At 32.3% G+C, this 18,825-nt stretch overlaps 2 protein-coding genes across 2 annotated transcripts; both read right to left on the reverse strand.

Moving 5' to 3' along the window:
- Window positions 1-5,419: 5,419 nt before the first annotated feature.
- LOC108345323 (CASP-like protein 4D1) lies at window positions 5,420-7,659 on the reverse strand. The gene is made up of 3 exons (XM_017583914.2): window positions 7,435-7,659; window positions 7,069-7,204; window positions 5,420-5,761 (listed from the first exon to the last, which is right to left on the reverse strand). Exons 1-3 carry the CDS (start codon window positions 7,581-7,583, stop codon window positions 5,519-5,521), a joined length of 528 nt encoding a protein of 175 aa, XP_017439403.1. The 5' UTR covers window positions 7,584-7,659; the 3' UTR covers window positions 5,420-5,518.
- Window positions 7,660-14,655: 6,996 nt separating this feature from the next.
- On the reverse strand, window positions 14,656-16,222 carry LOC108345365 (CASP-like protein 4D1). The gene is made up of 3 exons (XM_017583963.2): window positions 16,012-16,222; window positions 15,637-15,772; window positions 14,656-14,959 (listed from the first exon to the last, which is right to left on the reverse strand). Exons 1-3 carry the CDS (start codon window positions 16,158-16,160, stop codon window positions 14,723-14,725), a joined length of 522 nt encoding a protein of 173 aa, XP_017439452.1. The 5' UTR covers window positions 16,161-16,222; the 3' UTR covers window positions 14,656-14,722.
- Window positions 16,223-18,825: the final 2,603 nt, after the last annotated feature.

Here is an 18,825-nt window from a genome sequence, read left to right on the forward strand (position 1 = left end):
AATAATACAATATAGTTGGGATTTATTTTCGGAGGTTTTTAAAACCTCTTATATTTCTGGTGGTTTTATCAAAAACCCCCTGAATTTCTGGTGATTTAATAAAAACCGCAACTAAGTTATGATTTTTTATACCGCCTACAAATATTCTAAAACTTTTTATTTCCCGTTATTCTTGTCTCTTTGAATCGCGTTTTGGTAATATTTCTCTGTCTTTCCTTCCTGTCCCTCCCAATCGAAGCACAAATCTCTAAATCACACTCTCGCGAAAGTCAATGTGCCAAGATGAAACCCTCACGCATTGTTAACTCTTTGGCAAGTGTACCAAATCGTTCAAGTAATAAAACCGGTAAGACCGGATATCGTTTCCCAAGAGACTCGTGTCCTAGACAATCGTATAATATCTAACTAATTTAGACTAAAGAATGATTCCATGTTTTTGGGCTTTTCATGCAATTAAAGTAAAGATAAAAAGTAAATGGTAAAAGTGATCTTTGATAACGCAAACACTTAGAAATGGAAAGATTAGAAATGATATGGAATGATATTGTTGGGGGTTGATTTCACCTACTTCACTCTTATGTATAGAAAATCACTTCCTCTTCAATAATTAGCCAATGTCAATCTTCTAATTTACTCAAACCCAATCCCTTGGTAGAGAGAGCCTAGACTTACTTCTTAAACTCCAATCCCTTGGAAAACCTAACAAGTTCATCCGCTTTAAGAATTGAGATTCAAGACAACCAAAGGTCCTAGTTCTATCCCTAGATACAATTTCCTTTAGGTGTTTAATCCAATTCTAGATTCACCCAATATTTCCCAATATCAAGCAAACCCTAAAATCATGATATGGTTGAATTACTCATACAAGCTTTAAGTAGAGGAATTAAACACTAACAATCAATGAAAGAGGCATATAATCATTCAAAACAACTGTAATTACATAAAAGATCCGTGGTTACATCAATCCCCAACAAGAATGAAACTAGCTCTCCATGAATGGAGAGCTTGAGCTTACAACAATGGTGGAAATGGAAGAAGGAGGAGGACGCAAGGATGAAGAAGGGCTGTTCCCACAGCTCCTAGCTCGCCTCTGGACGCTCCAATTGAGAGAATTTGTGTCTGGGATGCCAAAGATATCAAAGCCCTTCTAATTTGGGGTTAAATAAACCCAATCTGCCAAATCAGCAGCAGGCACGCTTGAGACCGCGCTCCAGCACGCGAAAATAGGAAAATGGGCGCTCCAGCGCCCTTTTGTAGGGGGCGCTCCAGCTAGCTCCAGTCCTGGTGCAGAGCCCGCTCCAGCGCCCATGGAAAAAGGGCGCTCCAGCTAACTTTTTTCCAGATTCTGGTTCTTCATATTTTTGCTGTTTTTGCTGTTTTATTGTTTTCTCTGGTTCCAGCACTCTTCATTTGATGCAGAGACTTCTTCCAACTAATTAACTTGTATAAATAAAGGGGTTAATGATCAATTTATCTAATTAAAGCTTAAGATGAAACCACTTCTTAAACTAAATGAAAACTAGGATTTACAAGGTAAAAAGGATGAGAAAGAGTTGATATTTTCTCTAATTCAATACTGAATTCATAGTAAAATATGCCACTATCACGCATCCATCTTCACCAACCTGCATTTGAACAACAAGTAAGCAGACCATCAATTTCTCATTGTCCCACCAATGGGGATGCCGCTTCGTCTTCTCCACAACAGATCTCATCATCAGTCTCATGTCGTCGTGACGAACCAGCAACCACCTACCATCTTCTTCAATACAACCAAAAGGAAAACCTATTCACACCACCAAACCGAACACCAGGCCGAGTGGTCGACCACCAGACCGACCACTAGGCCAAGTGGCGACCATCAGGTCGAGTGGTCGACCACCAAACCAATCACCAGGCCGAGTGGCTGACCACCTAGCTAACAAACAACTTATTTAAAAGAAAGTCAACTCAGCGACCAATGTATGCCACGTTAGAACAACTTACTCATGTTACCAAGTCACGCATCAAAATTGTTAACGCCGTCCAGCCTAATTAACGACGAGGTCTAAATTGATTCAATTTTATACAATAAGGGACCTAATTGACACCATTTAGAATACAAGGAGATATTTGAGACAAACATTCACATATAGGGATGTTCAAAAGGTCTAAACCTTTTATTTATAACTACAAAAGAAATCACACATATCCTTTGAGATTCTTTCAAGGATAAAACCGTGGTAATTCATAACTTTCAAAACATACAATAAGAAATGATTGACTATGATGATATCATTCAACGAATTTGGGATGAAAACAAAAATTATACATAAAAATAAAAATAAATTATTAATTGAGATTATATTTGATATAAATAAATATATAACTAAATTATAATATATCACTTTATAATAGTAAATTGGATTTATGTTACATATATTTAATCTCATGTGATTAAGTGAAACACATTCAAAAATTATATAAAATAATACATTTTTGTATTTTATTTGATAATAAGAAAGTATATTTGTAGGAAAATATAATTGTATGATTTTTTTTTACAAGTATTTTTTTGGGTTAATACCTATTTTGGTTCCTATAATTGTCATTTTTTGTTCAAAGTGGTTCTCGAGCTTTTTCGGCTTTCAAAGTAGTCTCAACTTTTGTAAAATTTGTTTAATTTAGTCATTTTCACTAACGACGTCTAAATCGCTAACGACGTAGAGTTCACGTAAGAAAAATAGAATGAGCTGCCACGTAGTAGAGCTCGCAATGGCTGGCTCACATCATCATCTCACCATGTTATCGCCATTTTCCCCAAATCTGAAAGTCCGATGATGTGTTGTGATTGATTTTGATTTCTATAGGATTTTTTTATTTAATGGAAAGCGATTTAGGAGTTTTTCTCCTTGCATATGGTTTCGCCTCATTAATGGAGGTTGAACGACTTTAATGGTGGTGCGATTTGGGATTTTGCAAGTTTCCATGGATGAGGCACGATTTCATGAATTTGAGGTTCATCGTGAATTAGGTTTTCGCTATTTGTGTTGATCTACTACGACAATGAAGATTTGTACTTCGATTTGGGGATTGAATGCGACCTATGCGAGTTAGGGTTCTGGTTCAAAAAGGTTCGTGATTGTTGTGCGAACTAGGATTATTTGTTAAAAGGAGATTTGGGAATTATGGGTTTCCTACAAGTTCAATGGTTCTACGATTTTTGGAGTTTCACTTTGCAGGTTCTCGCGAAGGTGGAGTTCTCTAGCTCATAATGGAAAAGATCAAGATGGTGAGATGTTGATGGTGGTTCTAACGGTGGTTGCGCGAGAAGGGAGATACAGGTGTGACGATGCATAACGATTTGAGCTCGCGGTTTGGTTTGATTCGTTGTAGTGGGGGGTTTCTTTTGTAGATTGGATTTCCTGGTTGATTCATGGTGGCTTGCGCGATTGCTAATGACGAGGCTCACGGTGGTCTAGCGACGTGGAGAAGATGATGGCCTGAGTGTGGTGCATGACGGCGCGATGGTGGAAGGAAAATTAGGGTTTTTGATTTGGGAAGGATGGTGATGATATGAAGAGATGATGTTATGAGCCCTACTACATGATAACTCATTCCGTTTTTCTTACGTGGAGTCTACGACGTTAATTAGCGATTTAGACGTTGTCAACGAAAAAATGACAAAATTGAACAAATTTTACAAAAAAGGCAACCACTTTAAACGGTGAAAAAACTCGAGGACCACTTTAAACAAAAATGACGAATATAGAGACCAAAATATATATTAAGCCTATTTTTTTCTAAGAGTTTCAAAAATGTCTAAGACTCAGAGGAAAAGTATCATAAAATAGTATAAAAATGGACAAACTCAGGAAATTAGTGTGTCCTTATGATGTTGTTTGAGAAAATGCTTATGATGGAAAACCAATTTATGCATGTGTAGGAATTAGTATGTCCTTATTATGTTGTTTAAGAAAATGTTTGTGATGGTAAACAAATTTGGTGCAAACTCAAATGATGGAGATTGACCAAGTTAATCTTTTTTAATTTGCAAAATAGACACTAGTAATGGAGTATGATCCAAAGGATAGATCAAAACCCACATAAGAGGAACAAGTCTTGGTGTCAAGATGATGAAAACCCTCTTTATTCAAGTTGAAGAAGAATCCATGGAAATGATGTACTGGGCTTATAAGCATGTAAAGATGAAGGATGTTGTGTTTGGGGAGTGGATTTGGAGTATTTCTTAAAGGAAGTTGGATCAACCATCAAGAAAAGGTTAGGAGACATCTTGAAGACATATATTCTAGTGAATTAGACAAAGTGAGACTACAAATGAGCATAAGTTCTCTCTATTATTCATTCCAAGCTATCTTTTGCAAGAGGTGGTCACTACTATTTATAGGATAGAGGAGTGAACTCATATGAAAATGAATACAATGAATCAAAAAAATACATTGAACTTGCAAGTTTCTTGAACCTTCCTCAAGAATAGATACAATGTATGAGAGCCTCCTCATTTAAACCAAGTTCTAGAAGGTTCCTTAAGGCCCAAGCAAGTCCAAAACATGTTAGATTTCATCCCACTCAATAGGTAAGTCCAAAACAATCAAAACTAGCTTGCTGTCAAAAATTAACTACAATAATTGATTATGTCATATGATAATCGATTCTTTCAGTAAGAATTTCATCTTTGTCTGAAAACTCTCTAAAATAAGATAAAATAATCGATTATTTCATAAGCAAATTCAAAGAAATGGCCAAAAATAAGCCTAAATGACATAAGAACTTAGTCAAATGTAAGGTTTAAAGAAAATATTTATATACATATTTACAAAGCTCAATAGAAAGAAAGAACAAACTTGAAAACACTACTTTTCATAAAAGTAGAAATTCTTGAAGTCCTTCTTCTTCCATTCTTCTAGTCTTGGTTCAAATTGTAATTATTTGGATGAAATCTCCATTAAACTTAGTGGATTGATGATCTCCAATAAACTTCTTGGGTGGATTTCCATCAACTTTAGTTATCTATAATGTTTATTAGTTGAAGATTGAAGCATATATGTTTTCTTGTAGAGAAATATGTGGGGTGAGTTATCGTTGTGTTTTTTGTTGTTTTTGTAATTTTATTACGTATACTTAGTTTCAAGAGCCATATTATTCTATTCAATTATATTTGTTAAAAAAAAATTATAATGTCACTACGGTTTCTTTTAGAATGATGATTTAACAAATAACGTTAATAACGTGGTGTAAAATAATTGGTGTCAGTGCGTCCTAAAATGTATATATTTTGCAGTTAAAAATACTTTTAAATTATAAGTTGTTAGATAGAAGTAATATTTTATTTCAGTTGGACAAAACAGACTTTAGTTAATCAAGATTGAGTACGAAATATACAGGAAATGAAATAAAGTGTGGTTCCTGTTGTCAGGAATTAACAAAAAACTATTCATATGTCTCATTCATTTACCAATATTGTACATTTATATAAATTTTGATAGGAAAAATTGATGAAGCAATATATAGGTAGGATTTAGAGGGGATTGGGTAGCTGTCTGGGTTGATTCTTGGAGGAAATGAATGAAAGGATAGCCATGGAGAAGAAGGTGACGAGAAGGAAAGCAGAAGAAATTAATCCTTGAACCAAAAGCTTGTTGTATGGACCCTTAAAATTAAAATTATTCAAATTTATGACATGCTCCGTCAGGAAGTTCTTTAATTCCACAGACAATGCAAAACCAGCACCAATGGCTACGCCAAGAGACAGACTAATTACCTGCCCATTTAACATCCATATATATATTCATGTCGAAGAATTATAGGGCAAAAAATATCAAATACTTTCGATTTTTCCATATTTAACTACACTTTTATTCTTACCAGTAAATAACTTAATAGATTTAACAAATAATCAAATTTTGTTAACTTAAAAAGTAGATAAATTTTTAAATATATTTTTAATTCTTAAACTTAGATATAATATTATAATTCATGTTTCAAACTTTAATATATATATATATATATATTTTTTTTTTAATTTCCAAACTTAATAAATAAATTAATATAGATATTTTAATCCAATAACATCAACTCTCTTTTATGTTAAAAAATATTTTAAATTAATATTTGAGTTAAAACAAATTAAATGATACAAACAGCGCAAACTTTAACCTAAACTATCATTTAATATATTAAAAAAAATTACACAGTTACATTAGAAGAATTATATATCTTCATTTTTTTAAACTTATATCTTGTTTACTTCAATGAATTTGGGGGAAAATAATTGAATGAATTTGAGAGGATTTGGAAATAAATTTTTTTGTTATTTATTTGAGTGGATTTTGGAGGTAAGTCAGAGTGGATTTTGAAGTAAATTTTTTTAATTTATCACGAGTCCTATACTAATTCTCACAAATTTTACTTCGAAATCCACTTTCACTTATCTTCAAAATCCACTCAAATAAAAAACAAAAAAAATTTACCTCTTCAAAATCCACTCAAATAAAAAACAAAAAAAATTTACCTTCAAATCTTCTTAAAGTCATTCAATCACTCTCCCCGAAATCTATTCAAGCGAACAAAACCTTAGGCTTTGTTCACTTGAATGGATATGAGGGAGAGTAATTGAGTGGATTTAAAAATAAATTTTTTTGTTGTTTATTTGAGTGAATTTAGAGGTAAATGAGAGTAGATTTGTAAGTAAATTTTTTTAATGTATCAAATCAATCAAATCTTACCCTAATTCTCATAAACGTTGTTTCCAAATTCCTCCAAATTGACTCAAATAAACAACAACAAAATTTATCTTCAAATCCTCAAAAGGTTAAAGATCAAATTATATCAAAATTTGATATAAAAATGAATTACAATTTTACTTTCAAATTTAAAAATTAAAAATATATTTAACTCTAAATTTAATTCAACATTAAAGTGTTTTAAAATTTACACTCACTTATAATTTCGTCTTATTCTGAAATCTCCAACAACTTAAAACTCAAAATTCCTAATAAATGAAAGTGTTCCTTGATTTGTATTATTAAGTATATTTTATTCGATAATATAATAATGAAAAAGCCATACCTGGTCTGCATATAAGTCAAATTTTGGCAAGAATCCATTGTTTATGAGCCTCTTGTGTCGTATTGCATAGTATACGGCAAATGGAAGCTGAACTATAGAATATGCACACGTAATTGCTGCAATAGCTACCACAAGGCTGCAGATTTTACATACGTACCAACGACAACAATGAGATACAAGAAGCTCTTGTCATTTTTACCAAACTTTTTCTTAGTCAACCATAAATATTCAAGGTTTTAAGACCAACCTCTTAAGTTCTCTAAGATTACGCAAAATTTCTTGTTTTTATTAAAAGTCTAACGTATAAAACTGTTGATATAATGAATAGGATACATTAAAAAAAGGTTTGGATGTTTTTTTTTTTACCTGTATGAATCGAATTCTTGATAATTGACCTCTGCACCGTTTTGAAATTTGTAGCTGTTGGTAACGAGTAAGGCCATTGATGCAGCTGAAGTTGCAAGAGCAACTATCCTCAACGCCAGGATTGAGTTAGCCACACTTTTGGTCACCATTTTAACTTCAAACAAAGCTACCTCTTTAATTTTCCTTGCTATTTTCTCTCATTTTTCTTACGTTCTTGACTACCTTTTTATACAGAAAACAAATCAAGATGATACTATTTGTTTCTCTATCATCTTGAATCCATTTATTGTCATCAACATCTCAGAACTAATTTTTTCCACAGTCAACTACAGAGAAACCCATCACTCACTTTCCTCACAGCTCCCCCCATTAATTGATCTCATCAGTTTTTCTTCCTTTAGGACCACAAAGACTTTTAATAATTTTTTATTTTTATTTATAATTTTCATTTCAAACACTGTTTATAATATTTTCTACGTTAGTGTTTAACGGTTTAGTTAACATGTGTAAGGTTAAAACTCAAATGAAGTTATAATTATTTTATATTGTAAAATAAATAAAAAATCTACATTACGTGTTTAATTAAAAATATTCTACCCCATACCAAATTAATTTAAAAGTAAAACTAAAATTATATTTTATCCACTTGGGAGGTGATGGAGAGAAAAAAAATGAAAAGAAAAAAAAAATAATAGTTTGTGACGATGATGAGATAATGATCAGACGGGGTTTAAAATTGAGTTTTCTTATTACAATTGTATTTCTTTCTCTGTCAATCAAAATATTGTACACATAAAAATAGCATTACTAATGAAAGAAAGAAAAAAAACTCAAAGACCTTTTAAAATGAAAAGCTCCATGATCTTAAAAAAAGAAAATTATCCCTAATTTCTCAGGTGTACCAAAGGAGTGTAGCTGAAGCATAAAACGCTAAAATAAAAATCAAATTGAAAGCTTTGAAACTTTCTTGTTTTATCAAATTATTTAATGTTAATAGGTACCATGAAGATTTCCAACCACTAAAATTTGAATTTTAATGTCGATAGGAGTGGTAGGTACCATTAAGATTTGCTACCACTAAAATTTGAAGACAGATTTTTCTTGATGATCAGAAAAAATTATATAACAATGCTCAATTTTTATGAATTGAATTATCAACTTTAATTTTCTAAAAAACACCAAATATAAAAAAAAATAGTTAAAAATTGAACAAAATTACGTTACTTTTTTGTGTTATTGTAGTAAATTATGTTCATGGCATGATGGGTGTATCGTTCTAAGATTCATTAACTCTCATGCACACAACTCAAATCCAAATCAGTGAGTGAGATTTGGTTCTTCCTATGTTCATGCATAATCAATGTAATTATAAAACAATCACGGTTTAAATTTTACGTAAGTTAACATCTTTGTTTTGGTTTGGTTTCTAGTTCTGGAAAATTAGGAATCTTCACTGCATTCACGTAATAATAGCTTCGTACATGTCTCCAAGGACAGAGACAGTATTAAAATATTTAATTTCACTGACCCACAAGTGAAATAAATAAGAAAAATATTAAAAAAAATAATGCATTCTAATGTATCAAATTAATGGATGTGACTTTTGGAGATTCACGAGGAAACTTCGAAGGGAAGATTCAACTATAATATAAAACAAAAGAATTAACTCGTTCTAATCCAAACTTTAAAATAATAATTTTATGAATTCTTATTTTTTAAAATTTTACGTCTTTATTTAATATGAGATTTAAATTTATATTTTAATTTTCAACACAAATCATATTATAGAAAAATATTTAATTTAACTTTCTCTTTAAATCAGATTTTGAAAATGTGTAAAACATGTTTCTCCTACTTTTCCTTTGAACATATTTGTAGGACGGGGAAAAAACGGAGAAGAACCTAAGCAATGAAACAATTTACAATGATGAGAATTTTTTATAATTTAGTTCAAAACTAAATACATATTTAAAAAAAAAAAGGCAATAATCAAATTTCAAGCTTGCACAACACTCTATAATTTTATTCGACTTTTGGAATTTACAAAATATATCCTCAGAAGTCACTCCTAACTAACCCTTTAAATAATCCTCTGAAATTCTATCATATCACTTTCTATGAGAAAATACATGTGAAACTAATAGTTTTCTTTACGCAATGCATGCCATGGTCCCAAAATGGATGCATAGCATATATCTATCAGAGGACCAAAGTCCACTCGACAAAACATTTAGTGCAAACCTCCCAATTAATAAACGTTCCATCGAAGACCAAAGTCTACTCTCAACAAAACATATGTAAATTTTTATCACCTCGTTAATATATTTGGATTTGTAGTGATTTTGATTGAAATCTCAGTTTTGTTTTTAATTCTTTATAAAATACCATTTAAAAATGCATGCGTAAAATACACTACGTAAAAATGCAGTAAAGCTCATGTCATCATAGTTTTTATGAGTTTTTTCTTGTTTTTATAGGTTGGAGCCATATCAACGTTTCTTTCTCTTACCCACATTGTTTTGTTGTGGTGAATATGGAACTATAAGAAAGTGTCTTATTCTTTCTCTTTAAAGTATTCTTTAAACTTTGTTTATGTGAGTTTATTTCTCCTAATCGTAGTGCTTTAATATGTTTATTTGTTTCCTTTTCCTCCATAAGCTTGAACATTTTAAATGCCTCCAATGCTTCTGACTTTTCCTGTAAGACATATACCCATGTTTTTCTAGAGAAATCATCTATAAAGGAGATTAAATATCTCTTATCACTGAATGAGCTAGGAGAAATTGGCCAACAGAGGTCGGTGTGAATAAGGTTGAGTTGCTCTTCTAACATATACATAGCTGAGTTTGGGAACTTACTTCTAGAGTATTTTCCAAGTACACATTCTTCACAAAATTTCTTCTCAAACTCTACACCTGGTAGTCCGAGTACCAACTCCTTCTTTGATAGCTCGACCAAGCTTCCAAAGTTGTGGTGTCCAAACTGGAAATGCCACTTTATGGATTCATTTTATGTCTAGCTTCAAACACCTTTTTTATAAGATCTTCAACTCCATTTTATACATCTGGTTTCTCTTCATTTCTACTCGTGTTGCGAGACGACCATGCTTGTCTTTCAAGTATAGTATTTGATCTTATTAGAATCGAGTTTCCTTTCTCTATCAGTTGACCTATGCTTAAAATGTTGTTTTTTAGCTCGGGAACATAGTAAATGTCTTTAATTTCTCCAACTTGTCTGTCCTTTTGTATGTGTTGAGACTTTGGCAAGTGTACCAAATCGTTCTAAGTAATAAAACCGGTAAGACCGGATATCGTTTCCCAAGAGACTCGTGTCACCAAACAATCGTATAATTTCCAACTAACTTAGACTAAAGAATGCTTCATAATTTGTGTTTTTGTGTAAATAAAGTAAACATGAAACATAATTAATAAAAGTGATCTTAGATACTCAAACACTTGGAAATGGAAAGATTAGAAATGATTTGGAATGGTATTGTTGGGGGTATGATTTCACCTACTTCACTCTTATGTATAGAAAATCACTTCCTCTTCATTAATATGCCAATGTCAATCTACTAAATTACTCAAACCCAATCCCTTGGTAGAGAGAGCCTAGACTTCCTTATTAGACTCCAATTCCTTGGAAAACCTAACAATTATTTCTGCATTAAGAATTGAGATCTTAAGACAACCAAAAGTCCTAGCTCTATCCCTAGATACTATTTCCTTTAGGTGTTTAATCCAAGTCCAGATTTACCCAACATTTTCCAATATCAAGCAAACCCTAAAATCATGTAATGGGTAGCAATTTCACAACAAGCTTTAAGAAAGGGAATTAAACACTAACAATCAATGAAAGAGGCATAAATTCATTCAAAACATAGTATATTACATAAGAATTCAGTGGCTACATCAATCCCCCAACAATAATGAAACTAGCTCTCCATGAATGGAGAGCTCAAGCTTACAACAATGGTGGAAATGGGAGAAGGAAGAAGACCCAAGGATGAAGAAGGACTGTTTCCACAGCTCCTAGCTCGCCTCCAAGAGCTCCAATTGAGAGAAATCGTGTCTGGGCAGCAAAAAGATCCAAAACCCTTCACTTTTCTAGGTTAAATAAGTTGTCTGCCACATCAGTAAAAATCGCGCCCGGCGCCCCCTCTGTTTCACGCCCGGGCGCCCCATTTCTCACGCCCGGGCGTGAAACTCTCTGGAAAAATCAGGTTCCACTGAAAGTGGACGAGCGTACTGAGCTCCTCTAAATTGGACGAGCGTCTTATTCTCCAGGCCGAACGTCCGCTGAGCATCTCGCTGACGAGCGTCCACTGCGCTATGGACGAACGAGCGTCCTCTTCTCTTTTTGCTGGACGAGCGTTCTGAATCTTGGACGAGCGTCTACTTCTTTCTGGACGAGCGTCCTCATGTGCGTCCAGGACGAGCGTCCTCTCCTATGCCTGACCGAACGTTCACTTCTGCTTCTCAAGATGAGCGTCCGCATCTGCTTCTGGACGAGCGTCCTCTATGTTTGCAGGACGAGCGTCCTCTCTGTTTTCGGGACGAACGTCCTCCATGAACTTCTGGGCGAGCGTTCTCTTAACTCGCTGGACGAACGTCTTCCTTCCTGGCGGGACGAGCGGCTCGGCTGGACGAGCGTCCAACCTGGCTTGGACGAGCGTCCTCTTCAGTGTGCACACTGGACGAACGTCCGTTTGCTGGCGACAAGCCTGCGCTCGCTGGCCTTATATTTGGTTCAGCTCTATAATTTCTTGGAGACTCTTCCAAGCTCATTTTTAGCTACAAAATAGGGGATTATAGATGAAAGTACATCAAAGTAGCCAAAAATACAATTATTCAGAAAACAAGACAAAAGAAGAGGATTAAACAAGTTATAAGTTATAAAGGAGTTGATTTTGCTACTAAAATTATGCTTAAATAATGGTAAAAATTAGCATTATCAGTATGTGTCTGATTATTCCACACCCTTTCACAACCACCTTGGAATCATCTCCGAAAGATATGAAATTGGATTCCACCTAAGTTGGTTCATCAAAGAAAACTTCATCTCCACACATATGATTGTTTGCCCCAGTGTCTAGATACCAAACCGAATTAGTAGGAATCTTTTCAACATTTGATTTCAAGCATGCATGGCTCTACATTTGAATCCTCCACTTTCGACTATGAACTCTCCTCTTTCATTTTCGAGCTTTTCATCAGCATTGTCGAGCTTTGTGACAACTTGACACTTAGCACCTTGGTTGTCTCCTGCTCGGCCTCAAGCACCTTGGCCTCCACTTGCTCGATACAAAGCGGCTTGAGCTCGGATCTCCTTTCTGGTAGCACATTGATTGCGCTTTTTGACAATAAGAGTATCCTCATCTCTTCTTCATCTTCTTTTGTAAGGAGGTTCTTCTATTTCTTCTTTTCAGCATGGCAAAACTTTGTTATGTGACCAACCTTACCACAATTTTAACAACTCCTTGATCTGTATTCATTTGCGTAGTTGTCATGTTTGCCACATTTGAAGCATTCCACATCTGATTTAGACCGTCCTCCAAGACCCCTTCCTTGAATACGACCGCGTCAGTTTTGCTATCCAGTCTGATTTGTGTCGACTTCAACAACACCTAGACCATGACCTCCTTGGCCTCTACAACCTCCTCGCCCTCTACGACCTCCTCAACCTCTACCTTTACGACCTTTACCTCTAGAACCTTGGTCCTGACTATTTCGAGTTACATGCAATTCAACTTGCACCTGTACTGCTTGATCTAAGGGTTCTAGCATCTTTCTCCTCCTTCGTTCATGTGCTTTCAATGACCCAAAGAGTTCTTCTACCAAGAGAACTAACAAGTCCTTTCACTCTTCTATGGCACAAACGATACTCTCGAAATCAATTGTTAGTGATCTTAAGATTTTCTCCACAACCCAGCTAGCTGGCATTTGCTACCTTTACTACTCGAGCTATATACTCGGCCACTATCTCTTTGTTTCTCATCTTCAGACATTCAAACTCATCTCTAAGACCTTGTAGCCGAACTTGTCTGACACGATTGTCTCTTCTATATGCCACTTCGAGAATCTCTCATGCCTCTTTTGAAGATGTCGCATTTGCTATCTTATCGAAGCATGTCTTGTCCACCGCATTGTATAAGAAGTACAAGGGTGTTCTATCTCTCACTCGTGTCTTCTTTAATGTGGTAATTTATGTCACAGTCTGGTTTTCATCCTCTGCGGGTTCTTGCTACCCACTCTCCACTATATCTCATACGTCTTGGGATCCTAGCAAAACCTTCATCTACAAAAACCAATTATCATAATTGGCTTTCTGTGATAATTATGGCACAGTCATTCCATTGACTACTTTAGTTATCTCTCCCTTTTCTCAAGGCACTCAAGAACATTCAGTCACAGTGTTTCACTCTTTCTCACTTTTTCTATTTTCGGTACTTAGAGCATAAACCTTTGTACTATACCTGGTGATCGATCGGCTAAGGAGAATCTTGAGCCAAAACAGGCAACCGACCGGCTGTCAGACAATCAGTAATCAGGAAAGGTAAATATCATTAATGGTCAATTAATACGTTTAATGGTCATATTAAATGCGAATATACGCTATTTATGAATGATTAACAGGTCATATTGCACAAGAATATGATATTAATGGACAATTAGCAGATACATTAGCAAGTATTATTGGATTTATTGTCATATCAAATATGAATTAATGAGTTTGATTGCTATAAGCCCTATAAATATAGGGTTAATGCCTAGGTAAAGACACCTTGATCTATGATAATAAAATATAGACCAGTTCACTCAATCGCTCCTAACTTGAGCATCGGGGAGTGTCTTTTGCAGGTACCTCCCCCTCCTGCTCCAAAATGACTGATCGATCTAAACTGAAAACGTACAAGCGGAACACATAAATCGAATATTAGTATATCGGTCTCACAAACCTCACCTAAACATCTTTTATACCAATTTATTAAATAAAAAACAGAATGCTACACTTGTACACTATAAAAATACTGCACTCAATTTATGATATAAAGAAACCACTTCACTCACTCTAACACTTAACTATGAAATAAAAACTGTTAGTGAATAATACTGATTCAAACAGACTAAAAACAACTACTAAACTATTATCGAAAACTAAAAAACGAAAAACAAAACAGTTGTGACCAGCTTTAATGAAATGCACAACATCAACTAAATACACCATAATGAAATTCCAATTTTAACTTTTCTTAATTTTAAGTTTATCTAACAATATATAAGTGGGTTTAGAAGGGATTGGGTTGCTTTCTGAGTCGAATGTTGGAGGAAATGAATGAAAGGACAGCCATGGACAAGAAGGTGACGAGAAGAAAAGCAGAAGAAATGAATCCTCGAATCAAAAGCTTGTTGTATGTGCCCTTAAAATCATCCGAAGCTTCGACACTATCCTCGATGAACTTCTTTAATTCCACAGACAGTGCAAAACCACCACCAATGGCTCCGCCAAGACACATACTAATTACCTACCAAATTAACATCAGTATATATTAATGTCTAAGAATTATAGGAGAAAAAATATCAAATACTTTCGATTTTTCCATATCTAAATACACTTTTATTCTCATTAATTAGTAAATAACATATAATTTAATAAATAATAAATTTTATTAACTTAAAAAATATTTAATATATTTTTAATCCTTAAACTTATACATGAAATTATAATTCATGTTTCAAACTTTAATAAATATATTTTAATCTCCAAATTTAGTAAATAAATTAATATAAATATTTTAATATCAACTTTCTTTTATGTTAAAAAAGTATTTTAAATTATAATAAGCAACTCAAACTTTAATTTAAAATATCATTTAATATTTTAAAAAAAATTCACATAATTATATTAAAAAAATTGTATATATTCATTTTTAAAGTTTAAAAATTAAATTATATCAAAATTTGAAACAGAAATAAATTATAATTTTACTTTCAAATTTAAAAACTAAAAATATATTTAACTATAAATTTAATTTAATCTTAAAAAAAAGTCTTAAGGTAAGATTTATACTTGGTTATAAATTCGTCAAATCTTCAACGTTTCACCAACTTAAAACTCAAAATTCCTAATAAATGAAAGTGTTCCTTGATTTGTATTATTAAGTATATTTGATGCGATAATATAATAATGAAAAAGCCATACCTGGTCTGCATATAAGTCAAATTTTGGCAAGAATCCATTGTTTATGAGCCTCATGTGTCGTATTGCATAGTATACGGCAAATGGAAGCTGAACTATAGAATATGCACACGAAATTGCTGCAATAGCTACCACAAGGCTGCAGATTTTACATACCAACGGCAACAATGAGATACAAGAAGCTCTGCTCATTTTTACCAAACTTTTTTCTTGGTCAACCATAAATATTGAAGGTTTTAAGACCAAATTTACTAGTTCCTCTTAAGTTTTCTAAGATTACGCAAAATTTCTTGTTAATATTAAAAGTCTAACGTATAAAACTGTTGATATAATGAATAGGATACATCAGAAAAATAGTTTGGATGGGTTTGTTTTCACCTGTATGAATAGAAATCTTGATATTTGACCTCTGCACCGTCTTGAAATTTGTAGGTGTTGGTAACGAGTAAGGCCATTGATGCAGCTGAAGTTGCAAGAGCAACTATCCTCAACGCAAGGATCGAGTTAGTCACACTTTTGGTTACCATTCTTACTTCAAACAAAGCTATCTCTTTAATTTTCCTTGCTATATTCTCTCATCTTTTTTACGTTCTTTAATACCCTTTTATACACAACAATATCAAGATGATACTATTTGTTTCTCTATCATCTCCTTAAATCCAATTACTGCTGCAATCAACATCTCAACTAATTTTTTCCACAATCCACTACAGAGAAACCCATCACTCACTTTCCTCACAGCTCATTAATTGATCTTCATCGGCTTTTCTTCCTTGACCATAAAGACTAATAATAATTTTTTATTTTATTTATAATTTTCATTTCAAACACTGTTTATAATATTTTCTACGTTAGGTGTTTAACCGTATAGTTAACATGTGTATGGTTAAAACTCTACTGAAGTTATAATTATTTTATATGTAAAATAAACAAAAACTACATTACGTGTTTAATTACAAATATTCTACCCCATACAAAATTTAAAAGTAAAACTATAAAATTATATTTTATCCACTTGGGGAGGTGATAGAGAGAAAAAAAAAACAAATAATAGTTTATGGCGATGATGAGATAATGATTCGACGGGATTTAAAAGGGAGTTTTCTTTGCATTTCTTTCTCTGTCAATCAAAATATTGTACACATAAAAATAGCATTACAAATTGAAAAAAAAAAAAAACCCCTCAAAGACCTATTAAAATGAAAAGCTCCATGATCTAAAAAAAATATACCTTTTTTCTCAGGTGTATCAAAGGGGTGTAACTGAAGCATAAAAAGCCAAAATAAAAATCAAATTGAAAGCTTTGAAACTTTCTTATTTTTTCAAATTGTTTAATGTTAATAGGTATCATGAAGATTTCCAACCACTAAATTTTAACGTTGAAAGGGGTGGTAGGTACCATGAAGATTTCCGACCACTAAAATTTGAAGCCAGATTTTTCTTTTTTAATGGTGATCAGAAAAAATTATAATAACTGCTCAATTTTTATAATTTGAATTATCAACTTCAATTTTCTAAAAAATAAAACAAATATAAAAAAAATAGTTAAAAATTGAACAAAATTTCGTTACTTTTTTTCCTTATTGTACTAAATTACGTTCATGGCATGATGCTATCGTTCTCAGATTCATTAACTCTCATGCACACAATTCAAGTCCAAATCAGTGAGTGAGATTTGGTTTCTTCCTATGTTCATGCATAATTAATGTAATTATAAAACAATCAGGGTTTAAAGTGAACATCTTTGTTTTGTTTTAGTTTCTAGTTCTGGAAAATTAGGAATCTTCACTGCATTCACGTAATAATGGCTTCGTACATGTCTCCAAGGACAAAGACAGGGAATATAAATATATCAAATTAATAAAATTTAAATTTTTCACTAACCCACAAGTGAAATAAATAGAAAAAATATTAAAAAAATATATTTTCAAACACACAATTTTTTTACCTTAATTTGATACTACTTTTTTTTATTCTTTTTTTTCTTAAAAAAATACAAAAATTTACTCAATTATTTTATTCTTGTAATATTTATTAAATAAATATAAAAATGTGTTCTTCTATAGTTACTAAAAAATAATGCGTTGTAATGTATCAAAACTAAATACATATTTTTTTTAAAAAAAGAAAGTAATAATCAAATTTCAAGCTAGCACAACACTCTATAATTTTATTCGGCTTTTAGAATTTACAAAAGATATCCTTTAGATATACTTCACTTCCTATGAGGACCAAAGTCCACTCTTGACAAAACATTTAATGCAAACCTCCCAGTTAATAAACGGCCAATCGAAGACCAAAGTCCACTCTCAATATCCATCATTAAAGCAAAATTAAGAAAGCATATAAAACTTTATCAACGGCATTGTTATTTTAAGAAAAATTAATATTATTAAAAATTAATTTTTTTAATAATATTTAAAATTTATCGATAAATTAAAATTATTGATAGTAAAAATTCCTTAATAAAATTATTATTAATAAATTTTATCAACAAAAATTTTGTTTTGTCAATATTTATCAACAAAAAAATCTATTAATAAAATTCATTATTTGATTCATCTTTTTCTTTTTTTTTATTTCATGAAATTTGTCACCAATAAAGAACCATCAACCTCCACATAGCCACCACATCAATTGTTTCATTTTTAAGAATATGCATTTGTGCTTCATCGGGTTGTCTTTTTTGTAAATTCTTTATGTATTGTTGTTATCTTTGCTCTGTGAGTAAGACTCCTAAAAATGAGTGTATGGTCTCATCTTTAGGATTGTGTTTTGTTGTGATTGAGAGAGCGAAAGTACATAGGGGAGTCTTTTATTTCGTAAATTTTGATACTTGATATTAGTGGATTATTATTGGAAGAAAAATGGATATAAACTCTTAAAAAGTTAAACTAGTATAAATCTTGTATTATTATCTTTCGTCAATATTGTTTATTATCTAAATCTTTGAAGTGTTAAAAGATTCATGGTAAACATCCTTATACATCAGAAAATTTTCTAAGAAGGGTAAAAAGAGTTTTCAAATCTTATCTTGTTAAGAAATAAATTTTAAATCTAATTCAATTTCACAAAATCAACTTGTAAAAGTTTTACACTCATTTATATATTATTAAAATTATTCTATCTCTAGTCGATGTGATATCTTCAACGTATCTTTGTTTCATAATTGAAAATTCTTACAAAAAGTTT

The sequence above is a fragment of the Vigna angularis genome, chromosome 8 (assembly GCF_016808095.1).
Source record: "Vigna angularis cultivar LongXiaoDou No.4 chromosome 8, ASM1680809v1, whole genome shotgun sequence".
In the NCBI taxonomy this organism is placed as follows: Eukaryota; Viridiplantae; Streptophyta; class Magnoliopsida; order Fabales; family Fabaceae; genus Vigna; species Vigna angularis.

What these genes read in the sequence shown, in the direction of transcription:
- LOC108345323 (XM_017583914.2), bottom strand. Translation starts at nt 7,583, where the DNA reads ATGGTGACCAAAAGTGTGGCTAACTCAATCCTGGCGTTGAGGATAGTT. An exon ending in CAAGAATTCGATTCATACAG is followed by an intron (nt 7,205 to 7,434) that starts GTAAAAAAAAAA and finishes TAAAATCTGCAG; the next exon opens with CCTTGTGGTAGCTATTGCAG. An exon ending in TTGACTTATATGCAGACCAG is followed by an intron (nt 5,762 to 7,068) that starts GTATGGCTTTTT and finishes TTAAATGGGCAG; the next exon opens with GTAATTAGTCTGTCTCTTGG.
- LOC108345365 (XM_017583963.2), bottom strand. Translation starts at nt 16,160, where the DNA reads ATGGTAACCAAAAGTGTGACTAACTCGATCCTTGCGTTGAGGATAGTT. An exon ending in CAAGATTTCTATTCATACAG is followed by an intron (nt 15,773 to 16,011) that starts GTGAAAACAAAC and finishes TAAAATCTGCAG; the next exon opens with CCTTGTGGTAGCTATTGCAG. An exon ending in TTGACTTATATGCAGACCAG is followed by an intron (nt 14,960 to 15,636) that starts GTATGGCTTTTT and finishes TTAATTTGGTAG; the next exon opens with GTAATTAGTATGTGTCTTGG.